The sequence below is a fragment of the Diadema setosum genome, chromosome 22, assembly GCF_964275005.1.
Source record: "Diadema setosum chromosome 22, eeDiaSeto1, whole genome shotgun sequence".
Lineage (NCBI taxonomy): Eukaryota > Metazoa > Echinodermata > Echinoidea > Diadematoida > Diadematidae > Diadema > Diadema setosum.
In genome coordinates, this window is record NC_092706.1 from 19,411,406 (window position 1) to 19,425,893 (window position 14,488).

Consider the following 14,488-nt stretch of genomic DNA (forward strand, 5'->3'; position numbering starts at 1 on the left):
TTGAACAGTTACACCTTGATTCTCTAATAGCGTATAACAGTGTATAACCAGGTTTGACACATTTACACAAATTTCAAACCATTCAAATCAAGGCATTACTCGTCGTTCTTAAAAAAATGTTGATAGTATAGATACAGTAGAAGAAATATATTCAAAAATATAGATAACTGATTATACTAAATTATATCAAGATGAAAAAGGATCTGTTTATATTGTGCTCTAAATCAATGCGCCACCTTGCACCCGAATCTCTTCGTCATGTAATAAATCTTAAAGTAAGCAGTTGTCATTTACGGAATAGTACATGCGTTTTAGAATTGAGGAGTCTCGAATATATGACATGAACAACAGTATACGATTATATCCATCCGCTGAACTATTCAATGATCTTCCTGGAAATGTTCGATCTGAGAAAACTTTTAAAGAATTATTTTGTCAAATTTCGAATAAAAATACCCAATACCGTTTAATTAAACTGTTTGATTTTTTTTTGTCATCTGTTTATGTATTGAATATAATATGAGTGATGCTGTGTCCTCTCTACGTTTTATTCTATTTTTTTTTTGCCATCGCAAATGTATTGACTTTTGTACTTTGATAAATGCACGATTATACTTTAATTTTCATATTTGAATTAATTCATCGCCCTTATACCTGTGATTCAAACAAAACTGTTGTTGTTGTTGTTGTTTTCCAAATTTGATCGAAAAGGTGATCACCATTAACCGTAACAAAGAGTGGTTTTTAAGCCATCGAGAAAACATATTTTCAACTTTTTGAGACATCTTTCTCTTGGATTTCTATCCCATATTTTGTCTCCTTTTTCGTCTCTTTGTCTGGTCTCTCCACCGTGTCCTCCTTTTTTCTTTACCTCTTTCTCTCTCTCTCTTAACTCTCTCTATCTTATACTAAATAAATAGATATATAGATAGATAAATAAATAAATAAATATATAAATTGATATACACTCTATTATTATTATTATGTACATACATCCAGGTTATGTTTAATTCTATATGTCGTGTGTCCACTTTCCTGTATTTTTTTCAGTCATACGATAATACAATACCTCTATCGTCCACGCAACCCCTTTCTTTGCCTTCACTCCGCCCCATCTGTTTATCACTCTGTCTGTCTGTCTGTATGTATGTATGCATGTATTTCTATTGACAAGATTGGAATTTCACCTCCCTATGACAGACATGGTTTGTTCAGCCTATGCACGCAACATGTACGTTCATCTCTACTCGCACGAACATGGGATCATTTTACGCGGGCCTCCACATGGCTCGAATTAGTCTAGCAAAACCGTCAGACGTGATAGCATTCGGACCTATAGCACATGGGCCGTGCGTGCTCCACATCACTAGTACGGTGGTCCATGAGAAAATGACATTTTAAAGCCAGTGGTCGGAAACGATTTTGTAAATTATGATAGATTTAAATCTAAAAATGCCAAACAGCAAAATATTTTGATGACAATGTAAATAATGGTAATGACAATTATTATCATGATGATAATGATAACAACAAAAGTAATTATGATAACAATAATAATCAATAATGATAATGATGATAATATCAAAATGTAACGGTTGAGGATGTTATCATATATGAGCTGAAAACCAATGACAGGACATCAAGATAAACGGATGGAAAACACGTACCACACGCTGACACAACGCAAGAGTATTAAATTATCAAGCTCTAAATTTTGATCTTGCTGCCACAATCGGATCAAAGGACTGAAAATTGTGACATCTCAAGCATGAATGAACAGGAGAGTCAAGGCGATGAGAAAGAAAGAGAAAGGACAACACATTAGTGCAGTCAGCTAGACAGAAAAGGCGATGTGTAAAACCATAAATACAAAATGAAATCAAATATAAACGTGGAAACGACAAAACGTCTGAATGTTCTGCGAAAGAGACGAGAAAGGGAGAGCTTGAAGCTGGCAATCATAAGACGGTGCACAGTTTATTTTGTTTGCATCGGAACCTGAACTACATCTGGTTGACTGCAAACAAAAATCGACCAATGCAGTGCGCTGCCCGGACATACACAGGTAAATATCTTGTCGTCTATTCGTTGGTTCTTTTAAAGGCATAATTTACCATTTGCAGATGAAACAGAAACCCAGCTTTAGTGCTTCAAAATAGTTCCTATATGTGAGTTAGGGATAGAAAGAACCAATGTAAAAATTTGAACCAGTATAATCGATGTTAAGTATTGTTAAATATACAAAATGTGAACAATAGTTATAACAAAGAAATGTTCCCAGACTAAACCATCTACAGTCATGGTTTAATGAGAAAAATAGTGATATCTCATCATAAGAAAATAGTGATGACTCGTTATATTTTAGGCTTTATTGCAAAAAAAAAATATTTGGTAGGATATTTTGTGATACAACTGACCTACACATATGCATCAAAAGTGATATCTTGAACATTTTTTAAATCAATGCTCCCAAAGGTAAACAGGAACTTTAAACGGGCGTGGTCCCCCAAATGAAAGTTTTAGACACATGTTTTTTTATCAAATGAATGCAAAGACGTTTAAGAGAAATCAGATAACCACTCTATATCGAATGATGACCGAACGAACAAAATAGTGAATGAATGAATGATTGAGTGAATGAATGAACAAATGAATGAATGGATGGATGAATTATAAAAGAATTAACATGAATGAGTTAGTGACTTCACCAATCGATCGATTAATCCATCTATCCATCCATAATTGAATCAACCGATTTATCGAAATTACCGCGTAATCAACATAACTCATCTATATGTCTTCTATGATCCTACCATGACGTTAGTTACATTATTTTGCCTTTTTATTTTGTTACAGGCAATGAAACACGAATAAAACGAATGTTTGATGTTATATGACTTATTTACGAAGAACAGATCAGGACATTATCATACCTTTGACACTATATTCTTATAATGAACAGTGGCATTAAGTGACATTTCACTTATACACAGTCAAATTTCAGCAGATTGCAAATATAGTTTTCCTCATATTCCTTGGACATCATCACAAAGCTATATAACGTTTTTTTTTTTTCATTGCTTTCATTCTCAGGACCATTCGTTGGTGAACAAACACAGACACACAGACACACACATACATATTCACAAACATATGACAAATGAACATAAAGATAGGCGTGTGTTTGCTTGTTTGTTGTTTTCTTTGATTGTATGATTCTCGTTAAGTTCGTATCGGGAATATTACTTGCATTTGCGACCTTCGACCATTATTCTCATTTTCCTTCTTCCTTATGTATAAAAATTTCGTTAATCTTCATTTCTCTCAAATATTTTGGGACAGACATATGTCTTATCGACTGAAGAGGACAAGCAAAAACGTTTTAATCATATATTAAAAAGTAAAAACAGGTCAGAAGATACACTTCTCTGGAGAAACATGAAAATCAGTGACATTTTGTGTACAAGACCTATGTCACGCAAAGCTGCTGATTTGTCTTATACTCTGCAAGTTTTAACAATTCATAACTTTGTGTGTGTGTGTGTGTGTGTGTGTGTGTGTGTGTGTGTGTGCGTGTGTGCGTGTGTGAGTGTGTGTTTGTGTGTGTGTGTCTGTTTTGTCCCTCAAATTTAACTGATTCTGTTTTCATACAAAGAAGCGTAGCATGAGGATGGAAATTCACTTTAAGTGAATGGGATCAGAGAGTTCAAAATCAGATTGAAAACCACTCTTTTCTGATAACATATAAGTCATTCTCAACGAAAGATGAATAATATGTCACAAAAGAATAGCTCTTTTTGTTTCAACAATGATTATAATAATAATCAGGTATAAAGAGATGACTATATCATATTCATCTCTCATATATGTCTCTCTCTGTTGCAGTTTGCTCCTCGTTTGAGTGGTATGTGCACCTGCGTGAGTATTATGTTTGTCTGTCTGTCTGTCTGTCTGTCTGTCAATGTATATGTATTATCTGTATCCATCCCGGCTATCTGTCTATCTATCTATCTATCTATCTATCTATCTATCTATCTATCTATCTATCTATCTATCTATCTATCTATCTATCTATCTATCTATATCTATCTATATCTATCTATCTATCTCTATCTATCTATCTATCTATCTATCTATCTATCTATCTATCTATCTATCTATCTATCTATCTATCTATCTATCTATCTACCAATCCATTAATGTATTGTTGGTGTGGGTGTATGCGTGTGTGTGCCGTGCGTGTGGGCGTATGTTTTTGAAGGACTAACGGAGAGTGAAGCCAAAATTTTTACGCTCTTTGGTGTGATTTGAGGAGTTTGTCCAAATCCAACTTTCGAAATCGTTCCGTTAAAAAAAAAGAAGAAATAAATACAAAAATTGTGATACAACTTGTACAGTGAACATTTTCCTCGTCTCGGTCCCCAACCCTAACCACTCCACCACCCCCAAATCTGGGTAGACCTTTATAGCGAACATGTCATACTTCAATACGCTTCGTTTTAGTATCCAGATTATGTTGTACCATGGACCTACTGTTTATTATTATCCTCGTCTTGACGAAAGTGAAACCAAGGTTATACGTTGGACTCTGGGGCATTGAAGCTAGAGATGGGAATCTGCCGGGAAATGAAGGCGGAGAAGAGTTCAGAATATCTAGAACGCGCCCACACAGGCACTGTGTGGTATGCGAAAGCCGCTTCATGACGAATCTTATGTTGCGATGCAGGGCCTACGCGTGAACAATGAATAGATCTAATATGAGAGCGCATGTAATAGTCTTACACATTGTTACAACATTAGCCTTTTTTGCATGTTCATGCTGATGTTGAGATATAGTAAATTGATTCATGTTTTGTTTGCATTCTGTTCCATATATACTATTTATTGACAATGTAAACTTTCCAGACTGCACAAAGAGGAAACCATTTCAACACACAGAATAGTGGGTCTCCAGTCACACATTCAGTCACAAAAGGCGTTTTATACGAAACCCGGCTCTTCGTGACATGAGGTGTTTTACTCATACGTGAGGACAGGACAGGGCATTATTATAAGTACAATGTAGTAGTAGTACAGTAGTAATAGTAGTACAAGTTGTACTAGTAGTAGTAGTAGTAGTAGTAGTAGTAGTAGTAGTAGTAGTAGTAGTAGTAGTAGTAGTAGTAGTAGTAGTAGTAGTAGTAGTAGTAGTAGTAGTAGTAGTAGTAGTAGTAGTAGTAGTAGTAGTAGTAGTAGTAGTAGTAGTAGTAGTAGTAGTAGTAGTAGTAGTATTCAATTCAATTCAATTCAATTCAATTTATTTTCATAATTCTCAATGAAGGAATGTACATCAAATACTAGTATAATGAAATAAAGTGAATCACAATATCCGGCTAGGATGTACAGTACATTATTGTAAACATATAAAACATGGCGGTCAATCTTCGTAAATTTGGCTCCATGTATAAATGCTAAAGAAATATGATGGAACCTACTTAAAAGCAAGCTTGTTAAATTCAGAACAGAGTGTTAAAACAACAACAACAACAACAACAACAACAACAACAACAACAACAACAACAACAACAACAACAACAACAACAACAGAAGAGGAGCACGGGTCCAACATAGGACCAAAATATAGAAAACAAAACTGAAAGGCAAGGATACCCGGGGAAATAACAGATTCTTCTCAAGTACCGTATGTCCAAAAAAAAAAAATTACAACGGGATCCTTCGCAATGATATTCTTAAAAATAGTGAGTCAATCCATATACAAATTCAGGGTATGAAACTACAACTCATTGCCCACATCTTACAGAAAATCCCATTCGATTTGCTTTAGTGGTCAAAGAGAAACGAGGAATTTTGTATAGGATGTCAAGAATCTCTTCTCTCCAAGTTCTGTCTATTATATTTACACACAAAAGCATCGAAGTCCTATACTTGGAAGAATCAGACTCATGACATGCCTTACAACTTTTCACATTTCTCTGTGATCGCTTAACCAAATTGAATGGAGTTTTCTGCAAAATAGAGCTAAAATGTTATATTTTAAGACCCTGAAGTAGCATTTAGACAGTTTAATCATGTTAGGTGTTATCAATGCAAAAATTTGATTGTATTTTTTTTTTTTTTGGGGGGGGGGAGCATACTGTACAGATAGTGATAACAAACAAACAACCACATTCTACAGACGTATGAACAGTTGTTTTAGCGATGTTAACAATGACGGTTTGAACAATAATGGAAAAAACTCGACATGTGGGTCCTCAGAAGAGACATGGGAAGCCTTAATAAGGGAGAACATTATACTAACAATTCAAGAAAGATTTACCAGCCAGTAGCAATGAAGTGAGTACAACAAAGTCAGCTGTTCACGCGTTCCGAAGTCTTTATAGTAGGAAGAAGAATACTGATGTGGAGGAATTTAAGAGCGCAAACAGTAGTAGTAGTAGTAGTAGTAGTAGTAGTATAAAGTAGTAGTAGTAGTGCTATAGTAGCAGCAGCAGCAGCAGCAGCAGCAATAGCAGTGATAGTAATAACAAAAATAATGATAGTAATGATAGTAATGATAATAATAATAATAATAATAATAATGATAATGATAATAGTAATAATAATAATAATAATAACAATAATAATAATAATAATAATAATAATAATAATGATAATAATAATAATAATAATAATAATAATAATAATAACAATAATAATAATCATAATGATAATAATAATGATAATGTCAGCGAGAGAATAATTGTCATTGTCCCCCAGAAATTCGTGCTATTCTTGCCACAACGGAATCCATTATAATTTCTACAAGAGCCTCTCGGTGCATGGTGTTATTTTGTGTATTATTGAATAATGATAGTAATCTTGATGATTACAATAATAATGGAAATTTTTAGCGGCATTTTTAGCACTCCAGGTTTAACATTAGTTTAACATATAGGCCAGGTAGGTGAGAAACTCCCTGTTTTTAGGCCTACTACATGCTGCTCCTGAATGTACGAACGTTGGTCCTTCATAAGGATGGCAGGGCGGTGCGCAGCCCAGTAGGGCCTTGATCAGGGCATTTCATCTGACATGTCTTCCCACTGAGTATGATCATGTTCATCACGTTTTAACACTCCATACTAGTTAATGATTACAACAGTAATTATACCCATAGAATGCCTTGCCAAAATGAATCATTATTTTCTTTAACATTCACTGTAAATTAAGTCTCTTTTATAACTGTGATTGCTTTGATCTTCTCTCTTATTGTGACTTTTAAATTAAGAAATATCTTCGGGGTATTAAAAAAAAAAAAAAAACATTTCTGAGAGACACTTGCATTTCGAATCAAGTCCCCATAGACGTTATAGTAATACATATCAGACTCTGAGATTTACTCACAATTTAGACACATTTTCCTAGCCGCGTTATAGGTATACCATCGTCACATCTACAGTCGGACCACATTGACAGACGCCCCCTTCGGCAAGTTATCTTTTAATGTGTTTTCTTGGAACATAATGATTCAATGTCGATCAAGATGATTTATGATGATCACCATCATCATCATGATAACGACGACGACAACGAGCAAGATTTCTTTTCAAGAAGGGGAATGTATACTGTATTATAGAATGAACTTTTATCACTGGGCTGCAATAAAATGCCGGAGAGGCATGCAAATCTGTCTTGTTTACATCAAGAAGTAAAAATATTCAAGAAAATGTTCAATCCTTTAATCAGTCGTGGACAACGTATTATTCAAAGCGAGAGTGTATTTATAATTTCTTTACAATTTTGACAAATGAATATTATCTTATCATCATCATCAAAAAAGAAAACACGGATGATGTCTTTTCTAATGGCTCTTCAAATTTGAGCATATATGGATTGTTGCTGTTTTTTCCCCAGATTCTTGCCAGCCCAACATACTTTCAAAAGTATGTGTGTATAGATATTGTTATACTTCAGATTATGATGTATTGTATACTATGATTTTATAGGTACATACCGTTAACATTTTTAGGTTAGGAAATGTGTAAAAGAAAGTTGTCAGCACTTATATAGCAAAAAGGGAAAACAAAATCGAAGCACCCTTATTACTTTTTCAGTTACACTTGGTGCTACTGGGGTATTGTGTGCTGTTAAAAATAGAATGAATGTTACTTTGAATTAGAATAAGTTTATCTTGATTGATCCATTTATTTCAAAGATAGAAATCAATGTACTCCTCATTATAGTCTCCAATCCTGGGAGGTATGTTTGTGACGAATTCTGACGTCCATGTTACAAATCAAGAAAAACTTTAGTACTCGCACTTCTTGAGGATCATGATTACTAGGATTAGGGTTATTATCATTATCATCACCATCATCATCAGTATTTTCATCACGATAAGTATATCACTTAGTATTCAGCAGTGTTGTCATTATCGTTATGATTATTATTGCCATTGCGATCACCATTTCTTATGTTTCATATCATTACCAATGAAGTTGACATTTTTATACAGAAACTAGAGGCAAGATACAAAATTATGTGGCCGACTATACTGTTCTCTGCAATCTTACAACATCCAATGAAACGGGAAATTTGGGAGGCAGTGATTGTGATTGTGATTGTGATTGTGATTGTGATTGTGATTTTGATTTTGATTGTGATTGTGATTGTGATTATGCGTGTGTGTGTGTGTGTGTGTGTGTGCGTTTGATTGCACTTGTTATGATGTGTAATTACACAGGCTTATGAGGTTATATTTTCATTGGCAAATGTTTCTTTTTTATTGTACAGTTTTTCATTCAATTTTTACTGGGGCCCTATTATAATCTCTGATTCCTATGTCGGGGACGGCGGAACGTTTTTGTTTGTTTGATTGTTTGTTTTTAAGGAGATGGGACTGCGGACGGGGGGGGGGGGGAGGGGACATGCTCCGGGTCAATGGTCCTCCCTCCCCCTCCCCCTCCCCCTCCCGCCCCGCTCTCTATGTGTGATGGGAAGAATCTAAGGATGGGGCGGGGAGGTGGAAGAAGGCTGCAGCCCCCAGTCCCCCCCCCCCCCTTCCGTTTCCGCGGCCCCTGCTCATAGTTTTAACCCTTTCATTGATAGGCCCTATAATTATTGTATGGTCTAGCTATTCCCCACACATTGTCCTAGCTATTTGTTTTGGGGGGTTTTCTTCACGTGAATTTACCTAGTATAGGGCCTATGCAGTTATGACTTCGCCGTAAAGGATTGAGTTTTACTTGGCATATCTTTGATCCCATACATTCAATTCGAGAAATTACTCAGCATGATAATAATCTCATATCGTCTTATCGATTTCTTATCGATTTTTCTTAAGTCATGAGAGAATCAACTGAAATTAAGTCATCTCAATTTTAATAGCTTAAAAAATGAATTCAGTGCACCCTTTTCAGCTTCAAAAGCGTTTGATTGAAAAGGTCAACAATTACTTCCGTATGAAAAGATAGATTTGATAGAGAAGAAAAATAAAAGAAACAGAACCGTATAAGTATAGCCCAAGATTGCTGCTCTCGCCGTATAGGCCTACGCCTATGATATCACGTCTCAAGACCTATGAATCCCAAACAAATAATTATAATTAGTGAAAAGAAAAAAAAAATGTTATGATGATTACTCCAATTACTGCAGGTACAATTGTATTTCATTTCAGCGAATGGTTTAGGCGGAAATTTTCATAAGTAAATGAAGTGCTAATCAAACCAACCAAACTAAAACAGAACAAAAGAAAAAGAATGATAGAAGCATTCAAGCTTTTTCACAGATAATTTATAATCAAAAGTATAGTGCCTGACAAATGAACTCACAAGAGGTCATAAAAAAACCCCTCTCTATAGGGCTCACACCCGTAAATACAATGGAATGTCCCAGACCCCTTCACAAATTCGTACCAAAGATACCAAAATAAATGAAGGAAAAAATTGATTAAAAATCAATGATGTAGTTTGGCAAAAAACTGAATAGCTGTAGATATTGAGTATGAATTCCTCTACAAACTGCATTTTGGTTGGAAGATGAAAGCTTTTCTGATGGAATTTGAGGGGACTATTTTCATTGGGTACGTGTACGGAAAATAGGTGATTTTTTGAGTGACAAGAACTCGTAGTCTGGCTTTGCGGACCCCTGGACAGAATTTGGATTGAAGAATCCACCCTGAAAATTTGATGGATGAAAGGGTATATCTCACTTATCCAGGTTAGTGAAGCTGAAATACCTCATTTCTCCCAGCTATTTTACAGAATTTTTTGAAACTTGATTTTTAACACACATCCCTATGGGGAAATATTTATGGGTGTGAGCCCTATAATGTATGTACGCACTCACCGCTGGGACATCTCATTTTATATATGCGCATTAGGAAGCCTTGCATGGGATACTAGTAGTCTTCGATGCACCCAGTGCTTACAGTTTTGAAATGTGCCCACGTAGGTCATATTATGGGCCCTGTTTTATGAAGAGTTATAATTAGTTATATATAGTTGATTTCTATTGTAAGTCTATGGCAGCCTGTGTGGTAAGGAAATTTATAATCGATTACATATTTTGGTAACAAGCAAGCAAGCACGCAAGCAAGCGAGCAAGAAAAAACAAAAACAAACAACCACCCCCCCCCCCCCCAAAAGAGGCCTTACCCGCACTTCTACGTGCCACTTCCAGGGTAAAAAAAAAAAAGAAAGTGTGTGTCGTGGGGGGGGGGGGGGAGGGTCAAGTGCTTAGACCTTATGTATTCCTTTATAAAAAGTGTGGGGGCCTAGCCCCCCCCCCCCCCACCCCCGTTCCGCCGGCCATGTAACTACACCTTATGTATCATCCTTTACTATATAGGTATAGGCATATGTATTTCATTTCATTTCATTTCATTTCATTTCATTTCACTTCACTTCACTTCACTTCACTTCACTTCACTTCACTTCACTTCACTTCACTTCACTTCACTTCACTTCACTTCACTTCACTTCACTTCACTTCACTTCACTTCACTTCACTTCACTTCACTTCACTTCACTTCATATGTCATTTCATCATTTCATTTTCATTTCATTTCATTTCATTTCATTTCATTTCATTTCAAAATCCAAAGAGCTATGTATAACTGTGTAAAGTAGGCTAGTTCGGCCTTGTATAGGGTACACGTGCCTCACCCGCTCGCCACCCGCTTGCCACCCGCTCGCCACCCGCTCGCCACCTACTCCGACCTTGACTGTGATCATGAACACTAACAGTTCGCCCTCTATAGGTCGTGAGCATAAAACTTTTTTGGTACATACTCATAGAGCTGTACATACTACACTTCGAGCTTCGTGAAAGAGGTGCTCAGCTCACAGCAAAACAATCCACCAAGCCACGCGATCAAACACCACGTGCACGCGCGCGCATCTCGATCCCAGACATCGAAGGTTTGTTGACAGCTAGATAGCCAGCACTTGAACTGTCAGGAAGTGATCGTACAGCTGTGGTCTTGTGGCCAAGATGGCAAAGCCAGTAAGCATGATGGATTCGATAAGCAAGGATTTTGAGTGTTCAATATGTATGGAAAGACTTCGCGATGCGAGATTCTTGTTTTGTCAACATACTTATTGCTCTCAGTGCCTACAAAGCTACGTGCAATCCGGCCGCGAATCTACGAACCACATCACATGCCCAGTCTGCCGAGAGGTTACCCGTCTGCCACGGGGAGGTGTAGGTAGTCTCAAATCGAGCGCCCTAATTAACAGCGTGCTAGAAAAACTTGAGGAGTGGGAAAAGCGTAATGGTACAGAGTCATCCGGTGCAGAGGGGAGTCAATATTGTTCAGAGCACCCTAGAACGATCGTCAAGCATTACTGTACCGACTGCGATCGCCTATGCTGCTCAAAATGTGTCAGCACGAGACGCCACAAAACAGTTCAACTGCAGCAGAAAGCAGCCGATGTGAAAAGAACCATGGGTCAACTTGTGGACCAGTGCCAGGAGAAAAACTTTGTAATCCAGACAGCTCACCATCAAGTGAACACAAACAAGGACCAAGGGCTCGAGGCACTTGACTCACTGAAAGTAGAAGTGCAACGAAAGGCGGAGAAGCTTAGATTGAAGATCAAAACTCAGGAGGGAGAATTATTGCATCGGCTTGATGCAATGAAGGAGAAGGTGCGAGATACCATGGCTGTCAAACAGAGAAGCTGCTGTGAGCTTGAGGATAATCTGCAGGATGCTCTCCAGGAGTGGATGAGTCTTCGGCAGTCTGGGAGTGATGCAGACATTGTCAGCAAACATTCAGCCATTCTGAGCAGTATGAAAGATCTGTTGAAGGTGGGAGTCACCCCAGGTGACGTGGAGTGCCAACTCCTGGAGCGATGCTTGCACTTTGTTCCCGGTGAGCTGTACCTGCAGATGGCTGGTGGGGCAAATCTGGGGGAGTTGTGTATGGCACGGAGCTGGAATACGGTTGACGTGACTGCTTCTGGTATTGTGTCCAAGTTGATGTACAAGTCGGATGGGAAGCTGGTCATAGGCTACCTGAACAACGGTGTTGAGATTCTGGAACGAGATCATTCTCAGTCCACATCAATGCTTGAAAATCGACACTTCAGAGATCTTACTGTTCTGGCCAATGATGACATTGTTCTGCAGGATGATAGCAATGAATTATTCCTGGTCAGAGACAATGATGATGAAATCTCCGACAACCTTGGTATGTTTGGTGGACAATGGGTGAGTGTTACAACATGTACCCCCGTCGGCATCAACAAGCGATCTTCAATTGTAGTTGCGAGCAAGGATATGCACAACCAAAACATCATCATCATAGACACCAGAGGCAAGGTAATCACAAAATATGCAACATCGTACTTCCATGGTTTCTATCACATGTGCTGCGATAGGAACAGACGGGTGCTGTTCATCGACTACGACCGCAAGGGCATTCACTGGCCCGATCTAAAGAACAAGGGTCCCGAGAGGCTGCTGATTGCAGAGGAGGGTCACGTGTACCTTGCTGTGGCTTGCAACCAGAGTAATTTCGTGTACGCGGCCTGGCAGAATGCCGACACCCCAAACAAAATCAGCATCACCCAACACTCCCTAGACGATGGACGACGGGTGAGGACCATCCTGAGTGGCTACAGGGTCAAGAACTCCTTCCGCATGACACTGGCCAATTGGGGTGACCAGGAGCTGGCATTCTCAACGGGAGGAGATTTGACCATCCTTCAGGCAGTGAAAAATGTGCAAGCAGCTTCATTGCTCAGTCAGTTTTGAGATGGATTCACACAGGGGGTCTGGTAGTGAAGTGAATTCTCAAGAGAGCAAGAAAACATGTCCAGGGTTTGAAGAGAGTCAAACCTTAATAAGTAAAACTATGGTGTGAGTAACTTCTTCAATCAAAAGTTTCTGAAACTTATTCATATTATATTTCATCCTATTGGTGTTGATAAGATTGAGGTTGATTTGATTGCATGTTATTACCATGGTATCTGGGATTTTTGATTTCTTTTGTCAAACAGACTTTAAATTGTCTTGTAGACACAAAGTCATTGCAGCATGCAGGTTTTTGAGATTAACTTCGCAGTGTCTTTCACAACTCATTATTGCAGTCATCTGTCCGGGTGGTACAATGTAGTTCATGGTTTCTCTCAGGCTGGTGATAGCGTTGAGATTAATTAGTTGTATATTAAAGCCAAAAATGCTGCAGAAATTAAGAGAGCTAGAAAAGAATATTGTTTCCTTTATCATGTAAATGCCATGCATATAACAACAGCACCAAATCTGTATACAGTACCATTCTATACCTGGTACTGTAAAACTAGAAATTTCATGTGCCTGAAACTTTTGTAAATTTCACGAGGAGCCCCAATACGCAAATCTAGTATACTTGTGGTGTTTGATTTCATGGTAGGCGATTTGCGAAATATGTACATTATGTATGACTGTGAGAAAGGCTAATGGCATAGATGCAGTCTGAAGTGTAATGCCGCGAATCTTTCTGGTGTGACAGTATTACTAAATTTCATATTTATCTTACACAGTGGCTGAATCTTATTTAGAGTACATTTGATTGGCTCCAGTGTGTGTCATTTAATGTGACATGATGATTATCTACGCCATTTGACTGTGCCATCAATTGTATTCAACTCTTTGTGTGTGTGTGTGTGTGTGTGTGTGTGTGTGTGTGAAAAAGCCTTTAATGTGAATTTTATGTACAAAACATTGATACTGGTTTCGTCATTTATAAGTGATTACAAGACAACTACCAATAATTCATATTTTGATCTACACTTGTATATATCAACAAGCAATATACACGTTGTACATCTGATTGTTCAGTGATTGACCACAGAGGTGTACATGGTGTATACCAGGGAGGTGAGAGGTCTCACCTCCCTGGTTATACATATTTTTCCTGTTAAAAAGTGTTAGATGGGGAGTTGACTCCATAATGATTTATCTCTGTCTCATCAGAATTTGATATAATAGCAACATGTGGTTACTCTAATTTAAAATACATTTTCAA

The 14,488-nt window shown here is 37.5% G+C and overlaps 2 protein-coding genes across 2 annotated transcripts in view; both read left to right on the forward strand.

Moving 5' to 3' along the window:
- The window catches only part of LOC140245051 (U6 snRNA-associated Sm-like protein LSm5), a 340,876-nt gene that overhangs the window by 240,970 nt on the left and 85,418 nt on the right, over positions 1-14,488 (forward strand). The window lies entirely within an intron of this gene.
- On the forward strand, positions 11,470-13,314 carry LOC140245408 (uncharacterized). The gene has a single exon (XM_072324985.1). The coding sequence runs from the start codon at positions 11,470-11,472 to the stop codon at positions 13,234-13,236; it is 1,767 nt and encodes a 588-aa protein (XP_072181086.1). The 3' UTR covers positions 13,237-13,314.